The sequence below is a fragment of the Lissotriton helveticus genome, chromosome 2_1, assembly GCF_964261635.1.
Source record: "Lissotriton helveticus chromosome 2_1, aLisHel1.1, whole genome shotgun sequence".
NCBI lineage: Eukaryota > Metazoa > Chordata > Amphibia > Caudata > Salamandridae > Lissotriton > Lissotriton helveticus.
The window spans coordinates 599998330-600025420 of NC_136059.1; the positions used below are offsets into that span (position 1 = coordinate 599998330).

The 27091-nt window shown below is 49.3% G+C and overlaps 1 protein-coding gene across 1 annotated transcript in view; it reads left to right on the forward strand.

Annotated features, from left to right (window-relative positions):
* The window catches only part of LOC144818171 (baculoviral IAP repeat-containing protein 1-like), an 863533-nt gene that overhangs the window by 420666 nt on the left and 415776 nt on the right, over positions 1 to 27091 (forward strand). The window contains exon 5 of the mRNA XM_078675293.1: positions 4873 to 4924. Within this exon, the coding sequence (XP_078531419.1) occupies positions 4873 to 4924 (52 nt within the window). The remainder of the gene's footprint in view (positions 1 to 4872; positions 4925 to 27091) is intronic.

The window sequence follows — 27091 nt, forward strand, 5'->3', positions numbered from 1 at the left end:
TATTACTTTACCATCTCTCGATGATACTCCATTTTCTATAAGTTTTATAGTAATAGTTTTCCTTATATTTGCCGGGATGAGTATAGCATCCGGGTCATTTTGTTGGAGATTTGTGTCGTCTAAAACTGCTTGAGCTGCTAGTGCAGCTCTCTCCCTTTCGTCGTCACTCTCCATCATTTTGTTGACCGAAAGTTTGCAGAGCAAGTTTCAAGGAAACAAAGATTAGGTGCACAATATTGTGGAACACTGTATCCTTCAACGTTGAACAAACCAAAACTAATAAATAGCATGTTTTGTCCTACGCAGTTATGGCAGATATTTTATCCTTTAACCCACTCCAGACGTCTATTGGAGTATTTTACGGGAAAAAGGGGTCTGTGTGAAAAGCACGACTGAGTTACTCTAGTATCTAGCGTTACATTATCGCCTTACCAAACGTCGGGTGCCATGGAGTGTAGTTCCTATATTCCCAATAGGCTCTGCGCATTGGAATAATATATCCTATAGATTTGACGTAGGACTGAGGTCTACTAGGTCTCTATCGAATATACTAGACTTAATTGGGAGTGCCAGCTAGCTCAGAGGTCACTAGAAACTTTCTCGTATACACAAGAAGGGATTAGTTTCTGACAACCGCATAAACATGACAACTTTGTTTCCCAAGAATAAGAAATATATCTCTAGAGTAGCGGAAACAATAGATAGTTATTTCACTCAGTCAATCGTGCATTCTTCGTTTCACCAGAGGTGCAGAGAAAAGGAGAGACGGGCGTTCTCAATAAAAGGGTATTTATTGAACAGTCTTCTTTCTCATGCAGAGGAAATGAACTGCTATAACCGTTATACTGGTTGCAAAGTACAATGCATACAGTACGAAGAGTATTATAAAATAATACGGTAAAAGCATGATATGGTTTCTAATCCATAAAATACATAGAATACATACATTAATAAATAAAGACTAAAAGTACTCAACTGGTGCTTCTAAAATCCGCCTACCCCGGTGTACCTAACCTAGGTCTAGTACAAGGGAAGAAGTAGGTGTAGCTTAGTTTCAGTATTCTTTGCCAAGAATCTAATCCAAGAATTCTTTAACGGTCTAATCAGCTTCGTAACTTGGCTTAGAATGTAGGAGGTCTGGTATCTCTCTCTCAGGACTCGATTTCCCAACAACCCGCAAGGGTAGGTTGGAAACACTGGAGCTGGATTTCTCGGCTGGAGAAAGGACAGCGTCTCTCAGTGCGTCAGCTGGAGGGTCGGCTTCCTTCGGCACTTGCTGCAGCAGGGCGCGCCGGGCAAGTAGATAGTCGAACTGCTCCAAACCACTGTGTGTCTGTTTGGGCAAGTGTGGGCATATTTATACCTCGAAGGTCCCAAATTTGACGTAAGGTTGGACATAATAACGTCATCAAAGACTCAGTTCTTTGAAAACTCCATGAATTCTTGGATAAATCAATATTCATGCAGGGGGAAGTCCCTGACTGCTGAAGGCGGGTTTTTTCCAAGAAATCGTTGTAGATTTTCGGAACTAGTGGAAGTAGCCAAGCCGTATTAGGACTACGTAAACTATGTCTTAATATGGTTATGATTTCTATGCCCATATAAGGATACGGTATTTTATACCTATATGAGGGCATGAAACGGGAAAATTACACTAGGGTCCTAAAACACTATACAACATATCCAGTTTGCTTATGTAACTTACTGAATTCATGCCACATCTATTCCCTCAAAGAAGTTCTTTCACAATAGGAAATGCTTTACTCCATGCCTATAGAAGTGCCTTCCAAGTGTGTTCTTGTGTTTGGAGTGACTGCCACTTATTGCAGTATTATACCTCTATTTGTATCCAGTTTGCTTATGGAACATGCACACTTGTCACTCTTTCCTCTTTTAATGTATCGTTTGCTACCTCATCTTGTATCTTGTTTACTGTTGTTACTTGCACAATTGTCACTTTTTCCTCATGTAACATAACGTTTGCTCTTGTACTATGCACACGTGTAATTTTTTCCTCATGTAACGTTACTGTTCCGATGTGGAAAGCGCTCTGACACGTACGGGTAAAGTCCGCACTATATAAAAACGCATAAATAAATAAATCACCTGGAATGGCCACTGCTACTAACCGACCAGGCTTCTTTAGGTTACTATTGGGTAACGTTTTGTTCATCAGCCCAACTGAATAAAAACGGTTTGCTGCAAGATACATCTATGTACAAGACTCCTACCACTAGAAACTCCTAAATCCATGTTTGAGACTTAATCTAGACTACCTCAAAGTCACAATAATGTTCAAAGCCTACCTCTTAATGACAGCCCATGAATCCAAAGCATCCCACTCTTCTTTTTGCTTCACCACTCATCTATGTCTGTATTAAACACTGTGAAACAAAACAGTCCTCAAGATTCTTCCTGTTGTGCAGGCAAGACATATTGGGGGGTGAATTTGACTTTCAACTCCCCAAATTATCCAGCCATGAGGTCAGCCACTCGACTGAACTGCCAACCCTTCCTACCCAAGGTTCCCTCCAGCACCAGAAGACATTACAAAGAACAAAGCCATCTAGGCGTTGGCGACCAAGCAACAGCTCCACTAGCCCTGGCTCCCCTACCCTTACAATGATATAAGCCCTCTTCTAAATGAAAAAATGCCAGCAATATAGATATCTATTGTTGAAACGAAGGAGGTTCTGGATTCAGCCATGCTGCCGCAATACAGATTAATGCAGACAAGAGTATTTAAATTCTTACTCAAAACTTTTCAATTTTTATTCCTAGCCCTTTTTTGGGAGGAATCATAATAGCAATAATAGGTTTAATGTGTGGTTACTTAGAACCATTAAAACTAACAGTAACATGTGCAGTGTGAAAAAAGTCCAAGCCATAATGTCTTTTAAACATTTTTACATTTAACAAAACGGCATTACGAGCAGTAGGCACTTGAGCGGTCTTAAAAGGACAGGCCAGAATGTTTTACGGACTTTTAGCAGTTATCAAATCTCCAGGTCCCGACAACTGCTCCACTACATAATAAAAACAAAGTGCAATGTGCAATAAAAAATAAACAACAACATTTATCAGCAGAAAGTAGGCATGAGGCCTAATATTCACACCTAAGACGTATATTACTCCTGTGTTTGCTGATTCTTGTGCTCACTTTTCTGGTTGTCAGTCCTATGTACGTAAGATTACACGGGCAACCGATCATATAAACTACTTGTTTGGCATTGCAGTTTGTATGCGTTCTCAGTTGCCATGGGGTCCGTAGGCCAAGGTCAATCTCTTTTGTCGCTGAAGGGAGGTGACATACCCTCAACACTGTCCACATAGATAATGTCCTGTGACCCATGGTAGTTCCAGTGCTGCATGTATGGTGTTCACAGGTTTCTGATTCTGTTTATGTCTTGTATGTACTAAAGTATCACACAAACAGGAGGAGATCCCAATGTCTTGTGCCTGTATTCAATATATGTCAGTTTCGTTTAATTATGTGATGGGTCTGTTTTCTAGCATGTAAGGGTTTCCAGTAATGCATCCCAATTTCGAAACTTGCTCTTTTTTTTTCTTTTCTGGATTATATGTTCGGGTAGTTACGGGCCCTCAATTTGTCTGAAAATATATTAGCCTGGCGTCTGAAATCCCTGATTTGGCTACAGTTTCTCCGGATGCGAAGGAACTGTCTATGGGAAGGTTCTTCATAGTGGACGAGGATGAAAACTGTCAAATCTTAGAGATTCCTTCCTTCATGGAAAATTGTTACATCAAGGAATGTCAATGTGTTCTTGTTCAATGTATGTGTACATTTTAAATTCTGGGACAAAAGCATTGGTATCATAAACAATGACGTATGTGCTTTGCGAATTTTACTTCTGCAAGTCAAATGGATCGAGATGCTCTATGCCAAACATGCAATGTGTAGCCTTTTCCTCTTCATGACTGATGACTGACAGCCTAAACCACACAACCATTCCCAACCAGGATTAATATTAGAGATTTAGGGAACCACTCTGTCTCGATGAATGCCATAGACCAGTTATGACACACAAAGAGACTTTAATAGTAGGAAGGCATACAGCTTCATTGCTCTCTGATCTGCTCCCTCGGAAGCCCATGTCACCACAGTGAGAAGGGACCTGATGATGAAGCATGTCACCTCAGTGAGTGAGAGCCTTTGTCCTTTTTAGGGAAGGAACCAAAGAGGTAGTGTCTGTTCTCCGTAGGGTGTCAGTCCTCTGGAGAGGGGTCTAAGTGTTCTTTCCTGATACTTTGTTGTTACATATGACTGCAGGAGTGTGCCTTGACACACTGTAGCCAATATTTCCTTCTCCTCACATTGTTATACTCAGTACTGTCAGAGAAGCTGCAATATCAAGAGCCCCCCAAAAAAGACAGAGAGATGCCTGCCTGCCAAGCAGGGATCTCTGTATTTAATGGGCAGCTCTCAATAGCGCCTTCTTGGCCTCCGCTGACCTCACAGGCCAGCGCCCCACTAGCTGGGTCTATATGACACCATTAGCGGTTCCATAAATTATTTTTTCCATGTTTGCTACCTTTTACTACAGACTGCTGTACTCACACACTTGCTTCCTTTATTTTACTTTCAGACTGTTTCAAAAGTGTTTGAAGAAATCTTCTGCAACATACTAACGCTGTTTCAATCAAAACTAAATTTTTTTTAAATACAATGTTTATTCAAGTACTTATTGAAACAATGGTTTAACAAGTATTGATACAAAATCCCGGCATGCCATGTGATTTGGGGAGGGTATATGGCGACCTTGTGCTAATTTGGAGGAATTGTCATCATACTGTTATGTACATGTGATCATTGAATATTAAGTAACCCACACATCTGTCCCTTGATTCTAGGGAAAGCATTTCACATCATTCTTCAACAAGATGATGTTGCCACAAGTAGAAGGTGAGAAAGTGCTCATGTTTTATTAAAGTATTTTTCTGTTTGCCAGCTTCTTGCATCACGATTCGAGTTCTTGTATGTATAAGGTATTTCAATAGTGAAAACCTAGTCAAATAGCAGTAAAGACAAGCATAAAGTCAACGAGTGATATAGCTAACCTTTTAGTAAAGAAACAAAACGTTGAAGTGATATTCTTTTTGTACAATATATATACGTTTGCTTTTCTGTTTATTTTAGGAATTTTTATTGTTGGCAAATACATAAAGCAATGGAAAAATATTAATAAATGCATTTTATCATAAAGGGATAACGAGTATAATTGAGCATAAATGCCCATATTCTTCAAGTGGACCCCAGTTGTCCTCAAACTTGCTCATGCATGTTGAATCTTGTAAACATTCCTTATAATTTGAAATGTCCATAAAACGTCCCTCTAGCAGATTTCAAAGTCAAGGTTATCCCCATACATCCAGAGTTAACCAATCAAAGTAGAGATCAAAATTAATGGAACATTCTAATCGAAATAATCGGTAATACATGCCAAAGAAAACCTCACCTTAACAGGGGCAATATCCACCTAACCAGACATCTGCGAGAACACCCACCTCTAGAAGATTCAATCACTGGTGCGGTCCAATTATTTATGTGAGAGAAAGATCCGATTGACACATAATGAAAGCAAATGGGGGAGCGTTTATATATCACAAAATGCAGGTTAATGGCAGAACTTATAAATGTGTGAACCTACCTTAACAATGTACTCCAAAATAACGTATCAGTATCCATACATAAAACAGTGGCCTTGGAGAAATCTTTTTGGAAAATAGATAGTATCTGTGATCTTCATCGTATTTCATAGCATCCATATTCAAAACCGGTTTCCTAAGCTCCTTAAATGCATCACAATTGGAGATTAGATCATTTTTAAGGGATGTCAAGGCCAATCTCTTCTCCTCTCCCTACTTACCGCAATTGATTGATGAGGATCAATGCAGATTCATTCCAAAGAGGCACATGTTGCATAATGTACGTAGACTCGCTCTCGTAATGCACTCCCCAACTTTACAGTTGGATCAATATGCACTTGCACTATTGGATATCTCTGGCTGGTTCTCCGTAAAGTGGGTGTGGGGGATACTTTTATTAAATGAGTTCAGCTGCTGTATAGAGACCCTGCAGCCAGCGTTTGGGAGGGCGGGACTATATCGAGGAGATTTTTTGTTGTGTTGAGGGATGCACCAAGGGTGCCACCTCTCGCCACTAATTTTTGCTCTAGCTATGGAGCCACTTACTTGCCAAGAACGACACTGCGTGGATGGGGTATACAGGTTGGGGAGTCAACCCATGTGGTCTCCCTTTACGCAGTAGACGCATTACTATATCTCAGAAGTCCCAGACAATATGTCCCCATCATGCTAAAGATAATGACTGAATTCAGGGGGCACACTGAATTAAAAGTCAATCGTAAAAAATCCAAGCTATTTCCTTTGGGGTACCTGGTGGGTCGGCCAGCAACAGATATGCCTCTCATGGATCTCCTTTGGAAGGCCAAGATGGTTTGTTATCTGGGGATCCGAGTCACACACCGGGCACAAGACTTCGAAAGGGAGAATCTGGACAGGATCGTTGAAGGCTTACAACAAAGTATAACATTCTGGAATACACTGCTGCTATCTTTAATGGGTAAAATAGCCTTACCTAAAATGGTAATTCTGGACAGATGTTTGAATATTTTCCAGGGGACCCTATTTGACATCCCGAGACGTGTCTTTGCAGTCCTAGATAAACTGATAGTGGCGCTACTATGGCATATAGGAAAACGGAGGGTTAGCTTAGCAACACTGAGACGTACCTGGAGGAGGGGTGAGTTGGAGGTTCCTTGCTTGGAGTACTATTTCGTGACCCGCAACTCCAACATGCAATCCACTGGTTGGATGACCATGAAAACTGGGAATTCAGGCTACTGGGGGGTTTGACTGGACAATACTCACAGACTGCAAATGCAACAATAATTTTATCTAAGAATAATCTAGTACAGTAGGAATAATTTAACATAAATGGCGGTTTCTTCCAAAAGCATTGGGGTTGAAACAGTTTTAATAAGAAAGTTTAACATACTGTTGGAAATGGGATCCCCGGCTGGCCAGGGCTTTCGCCAAAGTCAGTCAGAGACCACCACACCCAAGTCAGGGCAAGGGAGTTACACGCCAAGATAACCCCTACTCACCCTCTAGGTAACGTGGCGCGAGCAGCAAGGCTAAACTTGGAGGCGATGTAGGCTAAGTATTTGCGCACGCACCCCAGCAACAACAACCAAAGGCCCACCACAAAGGAAACTCCACACAAGGTTATATAAAAATAGCCTTTGTATTACACCAAAACACATTAGATAAAACACACACTTTACAATGTGCCAGAGGCACGGGCAGAATTTACAAGGGATATGTACAAGACAGGGCCATCTGGACCACTGTCAGGAATCAGAAGTAGCACTTTCAGAAATAGCACTTAGTACATAGAATATAGCACAAAATAGCACACCACCAGTAATTACTGGTAACCAGGACCTCACTAGCACCACCTGTACTAGGGAGAAAACAACCACCTATGTATCACAATACCTGTAGGGGTGTAAGAGGAAAACACATGATGCAATGCATAACATTCATTCAGAGGTGTAAAGAACAGTTGCGCAAGAATCATCAGCAATAAATTACAATGCGCAGGGTGCACGTAGCAAAACACTCAAAATGTCCCTCAGGCCAACTGGCCTTGAAAGGGGCGGAATGCCCTGAGTCTCAGAGTCAGGGAAGGCTGCGCAGGCAGCACAGCACACAAGCCTAAACGTAGCAACTTGTCAACTAAGTGCTGGACAGTTGTAAATAACAGTTAGGCAAACGTTGGAGCCTCGTGGGCTCAAGAACAAAGGTGGACAAGGAGCCTCTCAGGGGCTCGCAAAGCAAAATGTGCCAATTAGAGCTCCAGCGCTCTTAAAATAATCAACAATGCCCCAGAGCCTCTCTCAGGGCTCTAAATCACGATGGGGGCAAGGAGCCTCGCTGGGCTCGCAAAAGGAAATGCCCTGAGCCACTCGGGGCTCTCACGAACTAATGCGGGCTGGTGGAGCCTCTCTCAGGCTCGTAAATCAAATGGGCACTCGAGCCTCGCGGGCTCTAAATGAACAAAGGGGCCCCGGGAGCCTTGCAGGCTCGCCAACACAAATGGGGGCGTTGGAGTCCCTCACGGGGGACTCAGGATCAATAGGAATGCCCCACGGAGCCTTGGGCTCGAAGAAATGCCCCCAGGAGCCTCGGGGCTCCCCAAAGAAATGCAGCAGCGTTGGAGCGGCCCTCTGCCAATCGGGGCCGCTCGACGAACAAAGGACCCTGTCCCCGCACTCACCGGTATCTCGCTGGTGCTGCGGGGGCAGGAACACTGCCGGCTCTCCTCCTCTGCAGCGCGGGGCTCCTCTTCCTCGGAGCCTCGCTGGCGGCGCCTCTCTCCTCGCTGCCTGGTCGCGGAGGCGGGACTTCCGGTCGGCCTCTCAGGGGCCGCGCTGCGATTGGCCGGTCGGCCAGAACACTTCCGGGTCGTCGCGGGCAGCGCGGCGGCCCGTTCCAGGTAGGCAGGCGGGCTCCCAGTACCCGAGGAGTGGGCTCCCTCGAGGTATTTACAAATCCAAGTACGGGGCAATGCCGGGTAGGCACCGGCGCTCAAATTAAAAGTCAAGCGAGGTGGCACTCGCTACTGCCGCAAATCGGCAAAATCAGGCGGGCAGATGCCGGGTAGGCACCGGCTGCATACAGCGCGCTCCCAAGCGCTTAGGGGCCACAGAAAGCGCGCCTAGCGCTAAAAATAGAAGCAAAGCGCTATTGAGCGCTGGGGCACCAGGAAAGCGCGCCTAGCGCTATAAATCAAATAAGAGCGCCTCCAGGCACTCTAAGCCAAAAGCAAAAGCTCCAGCAGGGACTGGAGGCAGGCAGAGGGGCAGGGCAGGGCCAGAGCCAGCACACTGGGTCTCCAGGCAGGGAGACAGTCCAAGTGGCGGTCCTCCTGGCCCCAGCAGCAGCAACAGCCCCCTCTGGCAAGGATCCACAAGTAGAACAACTTCTGTGGGGACACAGCCCCATTTTTATACAGAGAAATCCTTTGTTCAAGGGTGCAGAGTGGGGGCGGAACCAGTCGCAGCTGGTTCTTGAGTACTCTGTTTACCTCAACCACCCTCTCTATTCACTGGCAGGGCTTGGGTCATTAGACACACCACAGGGGGGCGGAGCCAGCATTGTGTGGGGAAAACCCAGCCCATCCAGGACACAGGTACACTCCTCCCACACATTACTCATGCAGATCTCCCACTCACCACCGGGCAGACCCATCCAGACTTCCTGGAGCCTGGCATGCCAGCCAGCTCCAGCCAATCACACGCCAGCACCCTCACAGCACACGTACAGCCATGTCTAGAAATGGCGCTTCTCTACTAGATACATACATGCTGCATACACCATCTCGCAGCATTCACTCTCACGAGTTCACACATACCAGACTCAAGCCTGTACACCCCACGCATCAGGAACTACCAGGGACACATACATTCCCCATGCATTCCTATGGGCGGGCAGGCCTAGCTCAGCACATGCACTCAGAGTGCGCACGCACTTTCCACTGGGACACAGTGAAAGTGGGAAGAATCCAAAAATCACCATCTCCAGGTCACCATTTCAAGCAAAAAGTCTAGGGGTGAACCTGCCCTAAGGGCCCAAGTCCAACACAACCCCCTTCCAGCCAAAACGCAGGGTAGAACAGTCACCACCGTGATGGACTTCCCTGCTTGGGGCGATAGAACACGGACGCGGGCCCGCAACTGCAGGGACACCCTCCTGTTCTACGCCACGGTGAACCCATGGGATTCCCTCTAAACACACTGTCTGGACCAACTGGGCTACCCCACTGGTACTCCCAAGTTGTCCGCGGCCAGGACCAGGCCCTGGGCCACCCAGGTGCCACTGGTCCTTGCCAATTCGCAGAGCGGGGGGTAGTAACCCCTGGCACATAGCGGCCATTTTCCACTCTTCCTGTCTGCAAGACAGGACTAGACTGCCACTGGTTCTCCAGCCTAGGGCCTACAACCTCAGGCGGACCAGGAGTCTCAGGGAAGGCTCTCCTCCCCTTACCTCTTCTCCTAGGGTTCCTCCTCCTCCGGCGAGGGGTACACCTAGAACGCCATTCCAACCCAGGGCTTATCCACTCAGGTTGCACCGGGGTCAGAGGGGGGCTCTCCCACCCTCTGCACCCCCTTCCAGAGGTCTGCCCTCTCCCACCTGGAGAAGTTCCTCTGGAAGAAGAACCGGTCAGGACACTGGTTACAGTCATCCTACCCTTCAGGTCAGGCTGATCCTGAACCTGGCCTTCCAACCTCTGGTCTAAAACCTTCGGTGGAACAATTGCCTGGCACTCCAGGACTTCTGGGGACTTACACTCCATCCCCCTGAGGCTAACAAATGAGACATATGTTGTGTGACTGTCTGTCTGGCGCAGATCTCCCGCCCTCTGTCCACCTGACAGTGCGTGACGATCCCCCAGACCAGAAGTGGTGTTACCATGGTCACTACACGGGAACCTAGCCCAACTGGGTAGTCCCTGACCCACTGGTCCTTCCACTGGGGAACTCCCCCAATCACTCCTCACTCTGGACTCCTGTACCCTCCCTACCGGAGCGGTACTGCCAGACTCTAGAACCATAGGAGCTCTGGTTACAGACGCTCCAGGTCCTCTACTCACTAGGAGATCTTCCTCAAGTGGACTAACAGGACAGCCTAGGTCCCCAACCTGGTGTTCCCTACAGAAACCATCCAAGTCCTGAGGCAGGGCTTCGGGCGTCCGGGGAACCTCGGTCTCCCCCTCACTCCTGCTCCACTGAGCCAGGCAGTGAGCCCCTACACCCTCCTCGCTATCCTGGGACCTAGCTGGGCTACACTGAGCCTCTTCCACCACGCTGGGCTGGAAGATACCTGAACCACTACTTTTGGAGTCACTCACCAATGACTCTAGAGAACCTCTAGCACTCTCCCAGCGCTCTGCTTCCTCAGCAAGCGCCCAAGGACTAAAGTATTCAGACTTCAACAGGTGCTGGCGCAACTCTGGACAACAAACACTGAGCAACTGCTCTCTGAGAAACATAGTCACCACTCCGTCCTCCTCATCGTCCTGGTTAGCCGCCAGCCACTCCCACATTGCCTCCCAACAGTCGTCCACAAAATACTTCCACTGCTGGTGAGGTGGTTTCCTAAGGTTCCTGAACTTCCATCTGTTCTCCTCCTCTTGGGAACTAGGTACCATGCTCTGGGTACTGGGAATTCCTACGCTGAAATCTAGATAGCTGCCACCACTGGACTCAGCCCTCCCTGGGGAATCCAGAAAATTAAAACTGCGCGCAGGGGATAGTCTATCCTCCAGAGCTACTTTGCCTCTGGTGGAGGCCCTCTCAGCCTCCTCTATCCTTTCCTGCGCTAAGACCCTCTTGGTCTCTAGCTGTTGCTTCCTAAGCTCCAGCTGCGCCATAGCCTGGGCATGCTCCAACCTGAGCCTCTCTAAAGCCAGCTGGTGCTCCCTTTCTCTCCTCCTATCTTCCAGCTCCTCTGGGGACAGGGAAAGGGATGAGGCGCTGCCTCCTACGCTGGACCCAGCAAGGGACTCCCTATCTATGGGGTCCTCACTCTCTACTGGCATCCAGGTGCTGTCATCTTCTTCCTCCTCTTCTGAATCTTCAGGGCTCCCCACAGACCCACCACCCTCCTGGTGTGGAGCCCGGGCCCTTTCCTCACTGCGCTCAAGATCCCATTGATCCTCTTGCCATTTGACCATGCATCTCCTAAGTGCATACCATCCTGACTGATCCGCCCCTATGCCTCTCTCTTCACAGAACTTTCTCAGCTCCCACACACCGTATGTGGCTAGATCATTGAAATCAAAGACCAGCTCCATTCTGGCAGACGTTCTAGGAAAGAGAGCACACAGGGAACCTAGGGGTCTGAGCTAACACAGGAGTACACAATTCACAAAGGTATCAGCAAGCTCTCTACCCCAGAGAACTCACACTCACTTGCCTAGTGCCACACACCATTCATCCACACACAACCCTCCCCTCGGACTGGTAAGGCAGTTTCTACCACCCCTGATTCCTCAACCTGACCACAAGTGACACAGGTACCGACTCTGGGCGCAGGGTAGGGGACAAATGTACTGACACAATTGCACAATGATACCTTCAGGAGAAGAAAATATGAAACTTCCAAAAAAAAACAATCCCCTAAAATGTGGTCATCTAAAATGCAGAGTTTTGTGGTGCAGCCAGCCGCTACTAAGGTACAAGGCAAACACAAATCCTTATCCCACCGCTTGCCGCCAATGTTGGAAATGGGATCCCCGGCTGGCCAGGGCTTTCGCCAAAGTCAGTCAGAGACCACCACACCCAAGTCAGGGCAAGGGAGTTACACGCCAAGATAACCCCTACTCACCCTCTAGGTAACGTGGCACGAGCAGCAAGGCTAAACTTGGAGGCGATGTAGGCTAAGTATTTGCGCACGCACCCCAGCAACAACAACCAAAGGCCCACCACAAAGGAAACTCCACACAAGGTTATATAAAAATAGCCTTTGTATTACACCAAAACACATTAGATAAAACACACACTTTACAATGTGCCAGAGGCACGGGCAGAATTTACAAGGGATATGTACAAGACAGGGCCATCTGGACCACTGTCAGGAATCAGAAGTAGCACTTTCAGAAATAGCACTTAGTACATAGAATATAGCACAAAATAGCACACCACCAGTAATTACTGGTAACCAGGACCTCACTAGCACCACCTGTACTAGGGAGAAAACAACCACCTATGTATCACAATACCTGTAGGGGTGTAAGAGGAAAACACATGATGCAATGCATAACATTCATTCAGAGGTGTAAAGAACAGTTGCGCAAGAATCATCAGCAATAAATTACAATGCGCAGGGTGCACGTAGCAAAACACTCAAAATGTCCCTCAGGCCAACTGGCCTTGAAAGGGGCGGAATGCCCTGAGTCTCAGAGTCAGGGAAGGCTGCGCAGGCAGCACAGCACACAAGCCTAAACGTAGCAACTTGTCCACTAAGTGCTGGACAGTTGTAAATAACAGTTAGGCAAACGTTGGAGCCTCGTGGGCTCAAGAACAAAGGTGGACAAGGAGCCTCTCAGGGGCTCGCAAAGCAAAATGTGCCAATTAGAGCTCCAGCGCTCTTAAAATAATCAACAATGCCCCAGAGCCTCTCTCAGGGCTCTAAATCACGATGGGGGCAAGGAGCCTCGCTGGGCTCGCAGAAGGAAATGCCCTGAGCCACTCGGGGCTCTCACGAACTAATGCGGGCTGGTGGAGCCTCTCTCAGGCTCGTAAATCAAATGGGCACTCGAGCCTCGCGGGCTCTAAATGAACAAAGGGGCCCCGGGAGCCTTGCAGGCTCGCCAACACAAATGGGGGCGTTGGAGTCCCTCACGGGGGACTCAGGATCAATAGGAATGCCCCACGGAGCCTTGGGCTCGAAGAAATGCCCCCAGGAGCCTCGGGGCTCCCCAAAGAAATGCAACAGCATTGGAGCGGCCCTCTGCCAATCGGGGCCGCTCGACGAACAAAGGACCCTGTCCCCGCACTCACCGGTATCTCGCTGGTGCTGCGGGGGCAGGAACACTGCCGGCTCTCCTCCTCTGCAGCGCGGGGCTCCTCTTCCTCGGAGCCTCGCTGGCGGCGCCTCTCTCCTCGCTGCCTGGTCGCGGAGGCGGGACTTCCGGTCGGCCTCTCAGGGGCCGCGCTGCGATTGGCCGGTCGGCCAGAACACTTCCGGGTCGTCGCGGGCAGCGCGGCGGCCCGTTCCAGGTAGGCAGGCGGGCTCCCAGTACCCGAGGAGTGGGCTCCCTCGAGGTATTTACAAATCCAAGTACGGGGCAATGCCGGGTAGGCACCGGCGCTCAAATTAAAAGTCAAGCGAGGTGGCACTCGCTACTGCCGCAAATCGGCAAAATCAGGCGGGCAGATGCCGGGTAGGCACCGGCTGCATACAGCGCGCTCCCAAGCGCTTAGGAGCCACAGAAAGCGCGCCTAGCGCTAAAAATAGAAGCAAAGCGCTATTGAGCGCTGGGGCACCAGGAAAGCGCGCCTAGCGCTATAAATCAAATAAGAGCGCCTCCAGGCACTCTAAGCCAAAAGCAAAAGCTCCAGCAGGGACTGGAGGCAGGCAGAGGGGCAGGGCAGGGCCAGAGCCAGCACACTGGGTCTCCAGGCAGGGAGACAGTCCAAGTGGCGGTCCTCCTGGCCCCAGCAGCAGCAACAGCCCCCTCTGGCAAGGATCCACAAGTAGAACAACTTCTGTGGGGACACAGCCCCATTTTTATACAGAGAAATCCTTTGTTCAAGGGTGCAGAGTGGGGGCGGAACCAGTCGCAGCTGGTTCTTGAGTACTCTGTTTACCTCAACCACCCTCTCTATTCACTGGCAGGGCTTGGGTCATTAGACACACCACAGGGGGGCGGAGCCAGCATTGTGTGGGGAAAACCCAGCCCATCCAGGACACAGGTACACTCCTCCCACACATTACTCATGCAAATCTCCCACTCATCACCTGTGCAGACCCATCCAGACTTCCTGGAGCCTGGCATGCCAGCCAGCTCCAGCCAATCACACGCCAGCACCCTCACAGCACACGTACAGCCATGTCTAGAAATGGCGCTTCTCTACTAGATACATACATGCTGCATACACCATCTCGCAGCATTCACTCTCACGAGTTCACACATACCAGACTCAAGCCTGTACACCCCACGCATCAGGAACTACCAGGGACACATACATTCCCCATGCATTCCTATGGGTGGGCAGGCCTAGCTCAGCACATGCACTCAGAGTGCGCACACACTTTCCACTGGGACACAGTGAAAGTGGGAAGAATCCAAAAATCACCATCTCCAGGTCACCATTTCAAGCAAAAAGTCTAGGGGTGAACCTGCCCTAAGGGCCCAAGTCCAACACATACCTTCAATCTACTCAGGTCACAGAAGATACAGGATGTTGACTTTTGGAGTTACCCTTAATGTTTATGCATGATGTCAACATTTAGAACCAGACTAACATTATAAAATAATTACAATCTACCCAGGTGTGTTTTAAATGTTCCTGCTAGTAATTCATGGACAGAGAAATGCCTCATGTTTCATAGAGAGAGGGTACCAAAGTTGCTTATTTGTCTGTTATTCCTCTCTTTGCACGTTTACTTTATCTCACTTGCTGTCCGGAAGGTCACATTAGAGAGAGAGAGATAAAGACCGAGGGAGAGAGATGAGATCTGATCAGTGAACAAGTTGAAATTTTGCAATGTCTGTGCGCTGATGATTTTAATAGTATAGGTTTAGGGTAGTCCTGAGTTCCTGATTCCATCACTGACGCTGCAGATAGTTACTATTTTGGTGGAACCACTGTGGGTAGTATCTTGACCCTCATAGCATCCATCTAACCATAGCAGAGTCGACTGCTGTGATCCAGCCTTGCAGAGCTCATTCAGTTGTAGCTGGTGAACTTTGAAAGTGGTGCAGTGTAGATACATCACACAGGTCATCCTTACAAAAGAAGTAGATATCTACTGGGTAGCAGTACCAGGGCTACCAGCGAGCTCTCGTAGAAGAGTCTAGTATGTCTCATCTGCACAGGGCTGTAAGAGGCCTAGTTGGGTCATTGCTGCTTGCCAGTTTCTTACTGCTCCACTGGTGTCATTGTTCACCTTTTTGAATGCCACCACTCAGTCTTAGTTATGGCTTCCATTTCTCCACTGCTCTTTATTTGCCTCACATTCATTGCAGATTATCATCAATTCCGCTCCTGATCTTCTGGCAGACTCTGAGTCTGCAGTCAAACAATATACATCTTGGCTGGATTCAGCAGATCATTCATTAGTTCCTCTGAAACAAGTCAGATCTCAAAGATTTAAACCCTCTGCTCTATGGTTCACCGCTGAGCTTAGAGCTCAGAAGCTACTCTGCTGCAGGCAAGAACACTTATGACTGTCCACCTACTCGGAAACCAAACTTACTGCTTACAAAAAATGCCTAGCGGATTACAAAGCCTTTATCTTCACACATAAATCCACTTATTTCACTAGCAAAATTGAAGCCGCAACTAACACATCTAAGGAACTTTTTTCTATTGTCAAAAAGTTTAGTACATTTCCAATCTTGTCCTCCAACAATGTCTATCTACCTTTCTGCAATCTAGTGGCCGACACATTTCGCCATAAAGTCAAAGACATATTCGACAATTTCTCTACCAAGTCGCCCTTCTCCATCCGGCAGTCTGACGCTAGTCCTCCTGTTCCACTATTATGCTCCTTGGATTTATTCACTTCACCCTCCTCTGAGGAAACCATTATTCTGATCAACTCCTCTAAATCAGGATCCCACGTGGATACCTGCCCACTCAGGGTTCTCTCATTAGTTGCTGAGACCATCGCACCCACTTTAGCTCACATTTTTCATCTTATGTGCTGTTCTGGCTCTTTTCCATCGGTCCTGAAAAAATCTTCTGTCACTCCCCTCATTATGAAGCCTTCCTTGGACCCTGCCGATCCTAAAAATTAACAACTGATCTCTTGTCTTCCCCTGCCCGCCAAGTTGATTGAGAAAGTCTCCAATAAACAACTCATGAATTATGTGCAGGTTAATAACTTGCTTGATTACTTTCAATTAGGTTTTCGAGCAGATCACAACACTGAAACTTCGCTCATTAAAGCTACAGAGGAAATTAGCTTTTTATTATATCAGGGCAGTTGTGCTGCCCTCATCCTGTTTGATTTGTCGGCAGCCTTCGACACAGTAGACCATGCGCTGCTGATGCATCAACTGAACCGGGTTGGGCGTACCTTGGACGCTTCTCCATTCTTTTCTCAGTGATCATGAACAATCTGTTCGTTTAGGGGATTTCATCTCTCATTCCTATTCATTCCGTGCGGTGTTCCTCTGGAATCCCCGCTTAGCCCCACACTGTTTAACATTTACTTCACCTCACTGGCATCTCTTATAAAAAAAATTGGTTTCTCACTGCTGTCTTACGCAGAAGATATGCAAATTGTGGTCGCTTTTGATTTTGATTCCGATGTCTCAGCGACGGCATCCAATTTTCAGGCCATCATGCATGCTGTCATTTCCTGTATGTCCTCCAACTGATTGAAGCTAAACTCAAGCAAGACAGAGGTTCTGACTTTTGGTGCTTCACCTTCTTTCTGGTCCCCCGGCTGGTGGCCCTCCGAGCTGAGCTCTGCACTGATGCCTGTGACGAAAGTCAAAAATATTGGTGTCATCATAAACGACAAGCTATCCTGCCCTGACCAGGCAAACTCTGTTGCAGCATCAGATTTTTATACACTCTGGCTGTTCATAAAAATCCTTCTGTTCATCCCAATTACCCTACAGAAATCTTTAGTTACTTCCACCATTCTTTCTAAAATAGACAATTGTAGTGTTCTTTCCCCCAATGCCCATCAACAGGCTTTAAAAAAGCTTCAAACTTAGCAAAACGCAGCAGCTCGTTTGCATGTCGAAATTCCCAAATATCAATCAATTTCCAAATTTCTAGGGAAGCTTCACTGGTTACCTGTCAGGCTGGGGATCCATTTCAAAGCACTGAGTATTGTTTTCAAGGCGCTTCACAATCAAGGTCCTATCTATCTTTAAAACAGTTTCACCCGGTACATGCCCGCCAGAGCTCTCCACTCAACCTCTGTGCTGCTAGTTGCTGTTCCCAGATTCAGGTGCACTATCTGGGGTGGCAGAGCCTTTATCCACAAAGCTGGCAAACTATGGAATGGTGTCCCTCTTGCCATTAAGGCTCAGCCAACTCTTCTGGCCTTTCGGAAGGTGCTTAAAACTTGATTGTTCTCCTCCGCTTAATGCCCTTATCTTCTTTCATTTGTAGCGTTGCTAGCATCAAGACACTTCTGGACAATCGAGCTCTCTATAAAACCTCATAACATTCATTGTTTGCACAACTCCCTTTTTCCACATATGTGGCATTTCCACTATCCTCCTCCATTTGTTACCAGTGATGATTGTACTTGTGCTAGTAGAAAACAATGTGCTGTTCTCCAAAGATTCACATTCATCAAATAGGCACTTGAGGTTTCTTCCCTTGCTCTCAGGTCATATTTTCTTTTGTGGGTGACATATTTAGATGGAGATGGCTTATTCCTGAGTGTAGGCGAAACCAGAACTGCAGAGAATTACATCCTTTAAAAACGTCTACCATTAACAGCCCTCTGCTTTTTTTCACTGGTAGCCTCGAGGCTGTATTTGACCAAACTGAGTAGGATGTCATATTGAAGACTTTTTATAGGCACAACAAGGCTTAGATCAGACACCACCAAATGCAATTACACAAAATGTGACTGAATTGGTTTAGGAGCTAGTAATACCAAATACATATAACATTGCAAACATATAGTGCAACTTGCATTTATCAAATTCATCATCTGTTGTAAGCACAACATTATCCGAGCAAGATAGGAAGACGCACTATTGACCAGCTGATATACGTTGTCAGTTGAACGTCTACCATGCACAAAGCCCATTTGATCTTTATAATCTAATGTAAAAAGTGTAGAGTTAATCTTGGGGCAAAATAGATTTGGTGAAAACTTTAACATCAGAACTAATGGGCAGAATTGGACAATAAAGCTCTTATTTCCTTGGTGTTGAGATCTGAACAATAAGTGCATCACCATTGAAATCAATGTGGATAACATCATGGCCTGCCACTTTACCCTTTTTTAGGCTGTTCATATCTGTCAATGTTTCTTTTTTGGCAAGTGGGGCAAACATGTCCATCATCTCTCAAGAGATAGAGGGTGACATATTGACCTAAGAAGGTTTTAAAAAAGTAGGGTAAATTGCAGACGGCTCCCTGTACATGTTTTACAAAAAAGCTGAGGATTGTTTGCTAGCCCCCACTAGATCAGATCCATGAAGCACAACAGACTCCTGAATGGAGTCAAAGACATTAGTCTGTTATTGGTTCTTTAGTAAGAATGCCAGATGTATGGGCGGCCTGCCTCCCTTCATGAAAACATGATTGCCTGTAAAGCATACAGTGAACATGGTCAGTTAGAAATGGCATTCATACTGAATGCTTCTACCCATTCCAATACATGAGAAAGATAAAACAAATATCGTGGCTAATATTGATTTTGTAGAGGTGGGGGGCAGAGGTCGAGCTACTCTTCTGGTGATATTTTCCCATACATCACCATGACGCATCCTGTTGCTTAGTTCTTCCAGTGCTCTGGTTGCACATAGACCAGTTTTTGCCATCTCAATCATGAACTGGATGGTTTTGGTTTCACTACTTATGTCTAGATGGCATCGGTAAAGCAAGCAAATGGTAAGAGGCAGAGGCAGAAGATGGATCCTGGATTGTAGAGGCTAGTGTAGGTGGGTCTTAAATGTTGTTATGAGCTTTCATTAATTGCGTGTAGTGGATTAGCTTGTCAAGGTTGATGCAGAGGCTGGGGGCTGCAATTAAAAAGAGTGAGTCATCCTGGTGTTTTCGTCTGCTTTTTGGGCTGACTGGAAGAATGTATGTTTATGCATTGGTATGCATTGAGCATTTTCTTTTATTGCACGGTACTTAGGGTGGGCCTTTGATGCCCTTGTATGTGAGGCAGAGGATGTTGACAGTGATCACAATGTTCCAGTGTACACTTGCTTTTGAATTGTGCTGCTACTGGTTGATTTTATTATAGGACAAAGAGTAGTCTCCTTCCAGCATGTTGCACCTTCTGCAGCATTTTGATTTGATAATATGGTAGTCCAATGTAACAAAGTACTAACATACTCTAATATTACGTTGTCCATGAACCCTATTACCATGGGTAGTTTTGAGGGGGAGTGAGAAGGAAGGTTTTACTTACAAGCTTGAATTGATGTAAGGATGACTTGAGTACAGCTTGTGAGTTCAGGTTGAGGTCAGCATGCCATATCACTTTCATATTTCATGCTTTGATTTTATTTGGCACACTCTTGCCAAAGAGAATAGGGTTGTGTACTGGATGTCAATCTTTTTAATGAGTTCTTCTGGGCCTAGAACAAGGAGTGTGGTTTTGAAGCCCTTCAGTTTGAGGCTACCTTCCCTAATCCATGCACTGATGCGTTAAGTTCTTTATTTGCTTTAAGTTCTGTTGGAGGGTCTGCAACTCTGAGGTTGATGCCATATTTATAGGTGTGGAGTTGTCTGTGGCAGAGAAGATCCATTACGGGTTTTATGTTCATGTTAAGAGAGAGCAGGGTAGACTGTGTGCTACTCCACATCAGACCTTGTAGGTGGAGATCTGTTCTCCTATTTGAGTTAAATCTTCCAGTAAGGGTTTAAACCTCCTTATTAGCTGTTTTAAGTTGTGGGCCACGGTTTCAAGTCTATATGGTAGGATGATGTGGTCAATCATTTTAAGTATGGCAGAGAGGTCTAATAGTATCAGCTTGCTAAGTGACCTTTTTCGCTGAGTCTAAGAAAATCATCCCACACGTTTACCAGAGTTGTCTCTGTGTTTGGACTTGGATTGGTACATGTTGAGAATTTTGTGCGATTCAATGTTCACTTGGACTGTCATGCGAAGTGTGTGATAGGATGATAGTTTCATTGCTTTTGTCTTATTCATATCCTCCTTACACAGAGCATTTATAAATCTTAGAAAGCAAAAGCCTTAGTTTCAACACACTTTAATCTTTTGCATTCAGTTTGATCCCTTTACAATGAAATACATTATTGTTTTTCTCCTTTTCTGAATAATGGTAGCACATGCATACAATTAAGATCTCTGATGACAAATTTATCGTGAAGACTCTGATCATCTACTTTAACACTTTTATAACAAAATTTAAATGAATTGGAAGTGATTATTTGTATGTATGTATATATAGGTATGATCAACGTTGTACAAATGAAAGATAAATAAATAAAATGTAAAACACCTCAAGTTGGTTTAAAATCAAAAGGGGGGCACCCTTTGCTGTCATCCCTGCCTAGCGTGTCCAACATCCTACACTAATCCTGCTGGTCATCAAACCAGAATAAGTTCTTCTGGTGCCTTGTAGCTGTGTCTGCCTTGTACAAGATGATCAGTGGTGAGTCCCACTCCCTACATGGTGGAAGCGGCCATGGGCAAGGGAGTAGCCTACAGCCTACAGAAACGCTGTACTAGACTGCCTAGGGCTTTGAGGCAGGGCCAAGTGACATGTAAGCCCGGTAAGCCATCCAACTGGAGCAAACCCCTGGAAAGTAAGGTGTAAGGTGAACATTGGGGGTAAGGTGTACATTGGGGGTTCCCCCTGTACCTAGAAGCCACTCTGGACTTTGAAATTGATGCCACTCTGCATTGGCTGGCAGGGGCTGAGATAACAGCTGGCGTGCAGACTCTGAAATCATGTCACCCTGAAGCACGAGAGATCCGAAAGAGATTCGATCCTGGGCTGAGAAGTGGGTCTCATCTGTGTGGTGGACTCTCTAAGAGTATCACAGCCCTCATATCCAGAACTCTATTTTGGCATTGTCTAGACTACTGGAGCACGGCTCTGCCCCTGATTAATCCTGCTCTTCCTGGCTGTAGAAGGTCATTTCTCACCTTGCCTAAAATGAATTGGTGGATCAGAAGCATGGTATGGTGAAAGGCAGGGTGCCCTGACCACTATCAATCAAAAATTAATACATTTAACAATGATACTACGAACTATTTAGGCATGATACACTGCCCTGGAAACAAAAACTGGAGAGATGGCAATGGACATAACTATACTCAGACAAGACTTATGCAATGTAGATGATAGAATAACAGAGGCCAAGTGTTAAATCTCGAAACTCAAAGATACCGTTCAGGGCTCTAAATCCTCTGTAACATGCCACTCATTAATATCAAAGGCCCTGAGGGAATGTTTAGGAGATGTGGAGGTGGGTGCAGATGAGCAATCTTCGATTCATAGCTTTCACTGAAGCCATAGAAAATCCTGAAAAATCCCAAAAGACTAGATATGCACATGGACACCACCAAATTAGCTATTGTCTTGTATAAAAGAAAACAAAACCTCCTTGCAGCAGGTGTAAACACTGAAGTGCACAACATGCATCCAGAGTGTCGGATCATTCTTTGTTTGTCTGAATGCTGATTGTTAGAAAGGCGACCCCGGGGGAGGCAGGAGATGTCTGACTGACCACCCCTAGGTCCACCTCTCCGTTGAGAAGTAGCCGAGCGTTACCGAGAGGCCTCCTGGCTGAGGGCCCTCTCCTAGGATCGTACAGCAGAGTAATCACCACACTACAAACGGACACCACACAGGAGGTCAAGTTCTCAAGCTTTTATAAGTAATAAAGGTTGCGGGTTCTTGGTAGTATATACAGGCGGATCGAGGGGATCCGTAAAGTCTCGAAAAGGGGGGTAAGGTAGCGGGACAGTCTAGCTTCTGGGCGGAGGAGGGGATACCCGGCGCACAGCTCTCAATCCTCGAGCTGGGGGGTTCCGAGAGGTTCGAGCCGCGGCAGCGCCAGCAGGCTCTCAGGATGGTTCAGCAAGGTAGGCCGCGGCAGCGCCAGCAGGCTCTCAGATGGTTTCAGCAAGGTAGGCCGCGGCAGCGCCAGCAGGCTCTCAGGATGGTTCAGCAAGGTAGGCCGCGGCTGCGCCAGCAGGCTCTCAGATGGTTTCAGCAAGGTAGGCCGCGGCAGCGCCAGCAGGCTCTCCGATAGTTTCAGCAAGGTAGGCCGCGGCAGCGCCAGCAGGCTCTCAGATGGTTTCAGCAAGGTAGGCCGCGGCAGCACCAGCAGGCTCTCAGATGGTTCAGGTTACCGGAGACAAGTTCGTCTGGTGTCGGCCGTGACAGCGTCAGCAGGGATTCCAGTCCAGGATACAACTGGCGTCCTACTCCGGGGCTGGCCCAGATATAGGACGGAGGTCCTTTGATGTCCGGACCCTCTCGCCTGGGGGTCAGAGGGGCCGGGGTGATGGTGTCCAGACACCCAGCAGGGGGGTGGAGCCAGCGCCCAGGGAGGCCGGAGGGCAATCGATACCAGGCGTCCGGGGACGGCTGGAGGGCCATCGAAACTCCTCTCCCTCCGGGATCTGGCGAGTGGCCACTCGACCACCTGGGTGGATCTTGGTGCCGCGATGTCGGGGCTTCGCTGGGGCCGGGGCCTGGGCCGAGGCCACGTGGTCGTGACGTGGGGGACCCAAGATGGAGTCGGGCACGGCCTTGTGCGTAGGTCGTGATGGGCCTACGCTGGAGCCAGGCCGGTGATGGGGATCCGGGATGGTAGCCGGATCTGTGGTGTTGGGGCGTGCAGGGTCGGGCCGAAGGGGCCGCCCGAGGTCCGGAGGAGGGCTGATGTCGTCCTGGGCCCGCCATGCGGGAGGGGTAGGACCACGCCATGAGGCCGGGTCCAACACGCGTACCCCCCAGCTGAAGGCAGGGGAGAGTCACCCATCTTCTTGGGGGTTCTCCTCGCCGAGGCGGAAGAATCTGGACAGGCCGTCAGCATTGGCGTGGTCGTTGCCGGGGCGATGCTCCACAGTGAAGTCCATCCCCTGCAGAGAAATGGACCAGCGCAGCAGTTTCGGGTTTTCTCCCCGCATCTGCATCAGCCAACGCAGGGGCCGGTGGTCGGTCTGGACTCGGAAGTGGGTGCCGAAGAGGTAGGGCCGGAGCTTCTTGAGTGCCCACACCACGGCAAAGGCTTCCCTCTCGATGGTGCTCCACCGCTGTTCTCTGGCCAGGAGGCGTCGGCTGAGGAAGGCCACAGGCCGGTCGATTCCTTCGGGGTTAACTTGGGACAGGACCGCCCCGATGCCGTGCTCCGAGGCGTCGGTTTGGACTACAAACTCCCTGCTGTAGTCGGGGGCCTGGAGCACAGGGGCGGTGCACATGGCAGTCTTTAAAGTCTCAAAGGCTGTTTGGCACGCAGGGGTCCAGTGCACCTTCTGGGGTAATTTGTTTGAGGTCAGTTCTGTGAGGGGCCCCACAATGCTCCCGTAGTCTTTTATAAATCGCCGATAGTATCCGGTGAGCCCCAGGAAGGCTCGGACGGCGGTCTGGGTGACCGGGGGCTCCCAGGCCCGGATGGCGTCTATCTTTGGTTGGAGGGGAGCTACTTGGCCGCTCCCCACTTGGTGTCCCAGATAGGTCACTGACCCTTGGCCTATCTGGCATTTGCTGGCTTTGATGGTTAGTCCGGCCTGCCGGAGGGCCGTCAGGACCTTCCAGAGGTGGGTCAGGTGCGCATTCCACTGAAGGCTGTACACCGCAATGTCATCTAGATAGGCGGCGCTGTATTCCTCTAGTCCGGCCAGCACCTGGTTCACTAGTCTCTGGAAGGTGGCCGGCGCATTTTTCATGCCGAAGGGCATCACTTTGAAGTGATAGTGGCCATCAGGGGTCGAGAAGGCCGATCGCTCTTGTGCCCCAGGGGTAAGGCCGATCTGCCAATACCCCGCCGTGAGATCGAAGGTGCTGAGGTATTTGGCGGCCCCTAGGCGATCGATCAATTCATCCGCCCTGGGGATGGGATGGGCGTCGGTCCTGGTGACTGCATTCAGTCCCCTGTAGTCAACACAGAACCGGAGCTCGGGAGCGGTTCCGGGGGAGGCGGCTTTAGGGACCAGGACAACGGGACTGGCCCAGGGACTGTTGGAGGGTTCGACTACCCCCAGAGCTAACATCTTGGCCACTTCCGATTGGATGCAGGCCCGAACCCGGTCGGGCACTCGAAAAGCTCGGTGTTTTACAGGGGGGCTGTCTCCGGTGTCCACATCGTGGACACACCACCGGGTGACCCCCGGCGTGAGGGAAAACAGATCCGCAAATTGCCCCAGCAGCTTCCGGCAGTCTTGTTGCTGCTCTGGGGTCAGGGTAGGGGAGAGCCGGACCCCTTCGAAGGAGCCGTCTTTCTCGGTGGTGCTGAGGAGATCTGGTTGTGGCTCGGAGTCGTCTTCAGCTCCTTTATCGGTCGCCAGCAGCAGACTCAGTTCGGTGCGTGCAAAGTGCGGTTTGAGCCGGTTAGCGTGTAGAACCCGGAGGGGGTTCCTGGGGGACTCCATGTCTACCAGGTAGGTGACGGGGCTCTTGCGCTCCACCACTTTGAAGGGCCCCGTCCATTTGTCCTGGAGGGCACACGGTTCAACCGGGGACATGACCCAGACTTGCTGGCCCGGCTCGAACTCGATGGACGAGGCGTTCTGGTCATACCAGCGTTTCATCTCCTCTTGACTAGCCTCCAGGTTGGCCTCGGCAAGTTCCCGGAACTTCCGAGTCTGATTGCGGAGTGTCAGGAGGTACCGGTAGACATCCGGGGGGGCATCTCGAACGGCTGTCTCCCAGCCTTCCTTGACCAGGCTGAGGGGGCCTCGAACCGGGTGTCCGTACAAGAGTTCAAAAGGGCTGAACCCCAGGGATTTCTGGGGTACCTCTCGGTAGGCTAACAGGAGGCAGGGCAGCAGGACATCCCATTTGCGCCGGAGGGGCTCTTCTAGGCCCTTGATCATCCCCTTCAGTGTCCTGTTAAATCGTTCCACTAGTCCATTTCCTTGGGGATGATACGGGGTGGTGAACTTATAGGCGACCCCGCACTGTTGCCATAGGGACCGCATATGCTTCGAGATAAAGTTGGAGCCCCGATCACTCACGACTTCTCGGGGGAAGCCAACTCGGGAGAAGATGCTCATGAGGGCTCGGCCCACCACGGGGGCCGTGATGGTTTGGAGGGGGATGGCCTCCGGATAGCGGGTGGCATGGTCCACCAGGACTAGGATGAAGCGGTGTCCCTGCGAGGTGCGAGGGTCCAGGGGCCCTACGATGTCTATTCCTACTCGCTCGAAGGGGGTGGTCACCACGGGGAACGGCTGGAGCGGGGCTTTGACTTTCCCCCCGCTCTTCCCGCTGGCTTGACAGGTCGGGCAGGTTCGGCAGTGGTTATGCACATCGGTGCGCATTCTTGGCCAGTAGAAATGGGTCACCAGGCGGCTGTAAGTTTTGTCCTGCCCCAGGTGCCCGGCGAGGGGCACATCATGTGCTAAGTTCAGGAGGAAGTCTCTGAATCGGAGGGGTACGACCAGTACCCGGCCGGCCCCTAGCTCAGCAATCTTCTGCTCACTGTAGAGGAGGTCGTTGTCCCAATAGACCCAGTGGGACCCCGCGGGGTCTCCAGCGGCTTGAGTAGCGGCTTGCTGTCGAATCCCCTCGAGGGAGGGGCAGGTTTTCTGTTCCTGCCGGAACTGTTCGCGGGTGGGGCCACCTTCTTGGCGCCATTGAGCGAGTTCTGGGAGGTGGTTGAGCTCGGTGAGATCTTCTGGGTCGGGCCCTTGGGGGCCGTGTTCGGGGTCGGCGTCCTCGGGGACGACGGGTGGTGGAGGTGCGGGCCACTCTGGTTCCTCGGTCGGAGCTCCCCCCGCTGGGGTGCAGGCTCGGGCGGACCTGGAGCGGGTGGTCGCACAGACCCATTCGGGCAGGCCTAGCATCCCCAGGTGCTCTCTTCGTTCGACGCCAGCCCATGGGGAACTTTCCAGGTCGTTCCCAAGGAGGCAGTCCACGGGGGCATTGTCGCGGACAGTCACTTTCAGCATGCCCGACACTCCTCCCCACTCGAAGGGGATGCGGGCCATCTGGCACAAAGTCTCTGAGTTATCTGCGGACCGGACTGGGCACAGGACGTTAGGAAGGATCTGTTCGGGGGTCACCAGATGGCAGCGGACCGCTGTCACGCTGGCTCCGGTGTCACGGAGGGCTTCGGTCCGGCGACCATTGATGGTGACCCACTGGCGGTATTTCTGGGTGTTGCCGGGTATTGGACCTCGAGGGATCAGGTCGTGGGTACCCAGGCATGCTAAGGTCATGGCGGCGGGCTCCCACTCGGCCTGTTCGTGGTCGTCGTCCTCTTCCTCACTTCTTTCTTCACCCAGGGCAGCTGCCGCGATCTGGCGGGCTGGGGGCCCGGTGGTGCCGGGTCGCTGGTTCATCGGGCAGAGGGGGTCATTCGCATAATGACCTTGTCGCTGGCACCTATGACACGTAACATTTGGGCGGGGCCCCGGTCTGGCTGGGGGGCCCACTTTCCGGCCCAGGGATGGCGAC